Here is a 5,686-nt window from a genome sequence, read left to right as displayed (position 1 = left end):
GCTCAGTTCAACAGGACATTAAGGCCACTGTGGGCCACTCGTAGGGCTCTTGGCTGCTCTTAAGTGAAAAGGGGTTATATGAGATTTGAATGAAAATTAATCATGGCACTTACATCCCCCATGCCATAAACCACATCCCGTGACCTTGCGTGACAGAAAAGGCGATTCCTCAGCAATGCCCATGACAGAGAGGCTCCTGAACATGAGATAGCTAAAGTAATTAGCTAGTCCCAAACGCAGTCCGCCAGGAGAGCAGGAAGGCCTGTCATTGCTGTGGGGACAAACTGCCTAAAGAAAGAGCCGATAGGAAATCTGCATGTCACTGCTTCAACACAACCCCCCCCCCCCCCCCCCCCCCCGCTTCTGTTTAGTTTTATTCTTAAGAAAGGACCTGTGTTGCTTTGAGGCCTTGCGACGGGGAAGGATGCATTGTTCTCCCCCCGGCAGTGTTAGTCAGCTCCCCAAAGAATGAGACATGCCCGCGTGGCCCAGTGGGGTGTTGTCAAACTCTGATCTAATGCACTGTGCCACTCCAGACGGCGAGCAGCACACTGAACAGATCTGCATCGCAGAAAAATCAAAACACAACCCCGTCGTCTGGGTCCACACGCAGAGACGAATATAATTGCAGCCCCGCCATGCCTTTCCTTCAAGGGTGAGGATGTGTGTTGCCGTGGCCCTATCTGATGTCCGCTTTAACTAAGCTGAGAATCTGGAAATTGTCCACAGCCATAGGTTGCTTTTTGTATGGACCTTTGAAAGGAGGTGCCACGTATGGCATTTGGCTGTGACATGCCGTGGTGATATGAATGATTTAAGAGCTCAAGGGACTGGAAATTACTTTCTTTTGTCACCACTGTTTCCCCCTGCTGGATTTTGTTGATGGTATCTCATTCGGAGTCTCCAGTGCTGTCTGCATTTCCATTTATTCATGCAGGAAATCGGGGGGAGATTTCAACGGGTCACTAATTTCATTTGACGGTATTCCTGTGGCATTAGGCCACTACAGATATTTCAGAGAAGGACAAAAATCTATGTGCATATTCAACTGGGACTCAACCAGATTGCATTAGTAATGTTGACCAGTGGGCTGTGTAAAGTAATAGCCAGATAAATGTTTTGTAACAAAACTGCAAATAGGCCTTGTGAAATCTAAACCAGAGCATTAATGCACAACGGACATCCATCCTACTGTTAGCCTTAAGTAACAAATCAATTGATCCAAAGCATGATTTGTTGTACAAAAATATTTTGTAGTGGATTAATGATTTTCATATGATGATGATAAATACATGTGCACACTAAGGCATACTACTTTTGGTTTGAAGGATGTTTTTAAGTTGTAGCAATAAAAATAGTAGTAGCAGTAGGTGTATTTGTAGTAATAGCAGTAGTAGTTGTAATAATATTGTAGTTGTTGTAGTAATAGCAGTAGTAGTAGTAGCAGTTGTAATAGTAGTAGTAGTTGTAGTAGTAGCAGGACATGAGTGTTGTAGCTTAGTGTTTTGCAAATGCATGTACAAGTCTCAGGCTTATCTTTTGGTAATTCTTTTTGTAATTCTCGGTCTGTCATTTTAATTAATGTTATGGTTTGTAAGTTTGATGGTGTTTACTCTATTATCACTCATTTACTTGTCATCACAGTATTTGAGAAGAGAACTGTTTGTGTACTAAATGTCCTCCAAAGCTTTAGTCGAACACAAAGCATGGAAACCAACCAGGAATCAGCCTAACTTGATACTTGTGTGCAGATGAAAGGTAAGTATAGTTTGTTTAAATGCCCATGGCAGTAAGAAGAAGAGTAAGAAGGTTACATTTGTTTTTCTGTTCTGTAAGAGAAACATAAAAAAACAACACCAAGCTAGACTCTCATCACTTTGGTGGAAGACTGACATCAAAATCATCTTTTGATCACATCAAATTAATATATCCCTGCAATGAACTGGCCTCTCAAAGCTCATGAAAACCAGTTCACCCCTGTGAGGCTGATTGAGTCAGATTTGAAACCCAAACGCAATGCTCAACTGCAGCTTTAGAGAGCCCATGCTGTGCGCTCACTCCCTATTCAAACTGGCCATAGAAACCCACCAATCAGATAGCAGGCTTTACGAGGGGCGCAAAATTTGATCTCTTAAAGCAACGGCACCCTGACAGGGAGGCGTTCTGCCAAGAAGCAACACAAACAGGAATACTGAGTAGAACCACTGCGGTCAATATGAACATTGTAAACAAATTAATGTTGCTTTGTCTAACAAATCAGAAATACATCAAACAGTTCACATTCAGTGCAAAGTAGGAATCTTATGGAGGGTCATGACTGTCTTGTTGCTTCATAAAAAATGTTTATTGGCCCTGCATGCACTGTTCTAATATATTACAATTGAAATCATGGAGAAATCAGTTGAGATCATAAAACAAATGCCACTTAAATCCCACATAAGACAGGTGTGCCCATTGTGAATATGACTATCCATACAAGCACTGGTTTTTTAAACTTAGACTGGCCATCATGTTGACTTTCATTCAGAAATTGAAAGAACAGTGGATGGTGGTATGTATTTGTTTATTAAAGGATGAGTCAGAGGTTTACGCTTGGAATGTGAGGTAACTACTGCCATGTCCTTGAAACATATCACTGGCATATAGTAGTAGGTCATATTCCAAACTATGTATTCAAAACAGACTTCATATGTAAGACCCACATAAAAATAAACAAAATCTGTTTAAGTGCAAGAAACAAAATACAGGTTTATGGTTTGTTTGTTTTCTAGAAAAGAAGGCAGTCTTTAAGTTCAAAATAAAACGTTCCATTTTATGAAACAAGAGTGTGGAATGTACTTTTTTGCTTGAAAATAATCTGCAGGACCACCCACATTTAATACTTGCCTTTTTTGGCACTTTATTTGGGGTCAATTTCTCTCCATTTTGTTTGAAAGTATCCAATGTCCAGCCTTGGGGGTCAGATTGAGATAGAAACTGGGTTATTCTCCTCAGTAATGCATCACACCAGACGGCCATATTTATACATTTTTCTATCAGTTCCAGCTGATTTATTTATTTTGCCAAGACAGACTTCAGCATCATGACAGTTAATGATGTTAACAGAGCACAAGTCTGTTGATCCATCATTTGCTACAAAAAAAATGTAGATGGTCTGCATTTTAAGAGTAAATATATTGCACAAAAATGAGGGGGGGAAACAGTATGTGCCATAAAAAAGTAACCAAAAGGAAAATAAAAAATCCAGTTTCACACCTGCGATCTGGGACCCATCCACATATCACGAGTATGATATACATAAACTCCTAACTTTACTATATTACAGTACATATACAATCTTGAAACTAGTACCAGCACTGAGGTTTGCCTTCCCTCCCAATGCCATATCTTCTACAAATACTCAACAAATCTGATCTACAACTGTACAAAACCTAGCTTAAAATCACAAGGCATTTTAATGCAAGTTTTAATTTAACTTAATCCTTGAAACCAGGACTCCCTTGCATGCTAAAACAAATGATAAAGGGAAGAAGTGCCTGAAACTCACTGAACGCACAGTAAGAACATTCCCTTTCAACTGTACAAAAATATGCCTGAAAATAGTTTGCTTTTCATTTAAAAAGATGAGGTCTGTTATGTATCAAAATGTTTCCTCCAACACCTGTACTCTGGAGAGGTTTTAGGCTGCTTATTTTCAAACCACTAGGTAAACATAATCAGTTACAAAAATGAAACGTTTGCGGCATTAAGAAATGACATAAAACCGTTTTGAAGTAACATCCTGAACAGTGTCAGTTCACAGATTTGTTTTGAATCAGTCCACAGTCTTACGTTTTCAGCTCCCTGCAGTTTTAAGAGGGTAAGATGCATAGAAGTTCTCAGATTTTCCCTTTGTGGTCCGTTTTAGTTGAACAGTAATTGTAGACCTACAGAAAAAATCCATAAAACCCTGTCATGCTGCCAGAAAAACGTCTGCAGACTTTTTTGCTACAGTACCAGCTTCATAAGCATCTAATTCATCAAACCTCACCTCGCCTCCTCCCCAGACCCCTAGATAGACCACGGAATAGGGCAGGGTAAGAAACAACTTGTACAGGACATATAATTTCTTTTCTTCCTCTGTTATTACTTGGGATCTTTCAATTTAGTATGTGAACACCAAGTCAGAAAAGTTCGCTTCCAGCCAGTCCCCTGCTATCATTTCGCTGAGTTCTGGCGTACAATAGTCTGGAAATTCAAAGTGAGAGCCCAGGCTACCCTCACTGAAAGAGTCCAAATCTTTATCCACCAAGGAGAGGGAGAGATTTCCTGAATTTTGATTCCCCAGCTCGGAGTTCTGAGCAGAGGGTGCGAAATTTAAACTGAAGTCAAAAAGCAAGTCGTCCGCGTCTTCACTCGAGCTGGAAGATGTGGAAACTGACCTAGATGATGCTGGTGAAAGGGAAGCAGGGTACATTGTGCTCTGCTTGGTAATGTTCTTGAAATTGTAAAACATTCTGTTGGGTGCCGCGTTCCTCACTTCATCGTACATGCTTGTCCCCTCGGACTCGGCGGATGAACTCAAAGTTGGGCTAGCGGGAACTTTTGCTACATTGTACGGCCTCATCTGCTCCTCGTCCTCCTCCTTAATCCGGACCCGAAAATCGTCTTCGGAGTCGTCGTCATCGTCGTCATCAGTGAGTTCATGTTTTACAGTCTTGGAAACTTTTAAGTTCTTATATACATAGTCATCTCCATAGGCATGGGATGATTTTGAGCTGGTCTTACTCTTAGGTTTAGAGCATTTCTTACTGACGGTCTTGGATATTTTGTTGCAAGGTTTTTCCGGAGATGCTGATGTTTTTGAACAGTCGAGCTTTGGTTTTTTCTTAGGTCTGTATTTGTAATCTGGATAATCAGCCATGTGTTTCAGACGGAGTCTTTCGGCTTCCCTGATGAAGGGGATCTTTTCACTGTCCTTCAGCGCTTTCCAACGCTTTCCTAGTCTCTTGGAGATTTCGGCGTTATGCATGTCCGGTGACTGTTCCATAATCTTTCTCCGTTCAATTTTTGACCAAACCATGAACGCGTTCATGGGTCTCTTAATGTGTCCAGTTGCGGTCTTGCACCAGTCTGGGTTAATCGGTACCGGACTGCAAGCCATGAATTCATTTTCCTCAGTGTCGGTAGCTTCCCTGGACATGCCACTCTCCGCCTCGCTGAGCTCCATTTGCTGCACCATGGTCCCTTTTTAAGTCTTATCTGCCACAGTCGCTGCAGTGTCTGTCAGCCCTCTGACAAGGGTCTCTTGCTAGTTTTTCACCTTTACGTCCTCACTCAGTGTATCTCAAGCTCTTCAGTCTTACCAGAGTTGCAAACTGCCTTCTTAACTAGTTCTTGGCGTTTTCATGTTGGTTACGTCATTCGTAAGGATCCAATCACGTCCCCTGCACTCCGCCCAGCAGCCTCTGAACCGTCCCATAAGCCTTCCTCTGCTCTTATTGGAGCTCGGATTTGTAGGTGGGTCGTGGTACAAGGGTGTCTGAAGCCACGCTGAGCCAGACACGCTCATCAGACATACAAACCTTGCGTAGACTAGGTGATAAAGTTGGGAAGACGTAATGCAGTAGCCTTCTGTGGTGAAATCGTCAAGTTTAAAAACGTTAAGAAATAGCAAATATAAACTCAAAGTGCAGGATATCGGGCG

General features: G+C 41.7%; 1 protein-coding gene across 1 annotated transcript; it reads right to left on the bottom strand.

The window, feature by feature from the left end:
* Positions 1-2,557: 2,557 nt before the first annotated feature.
* sox11a (SRY-box transcription factor 11a) lies at positions 2,558-5,221 on the bottom strand (the record flags this gene model as incomplete). The annotated part of the gene is made up of 1 exon (XM_080850566.1): positions 2,558-5,221. The coding sequence occupies one exon, from the start codon at positions 5,219-5,221 to the stop codon at positions 4,145-4,147; it is 1,077 nt and encodes a 358-aa protein (XP_080706692.1). The 3' UTR covers positions 2,558-4,144.
* Positions 5,222-5,686: the final 465 nt, after the last annotated feature.

This window comes from Sprattus sprattus, assembly GCF_963457725.1.
Source record: "Sprattus sprattus genome assembly, chromosome: 13".
Classification (NCBI taxonomy): Eukaryota; Metazoa; Chordata; class Actinopteri; order Clupeiformes; family Clupeidae; genus Sprattus; species Sprattus sprattus.
Note: the sequence above shows the minus strand (reverse complement) of the source record. Positions and strands in the feature narration are given on the sequence as shown.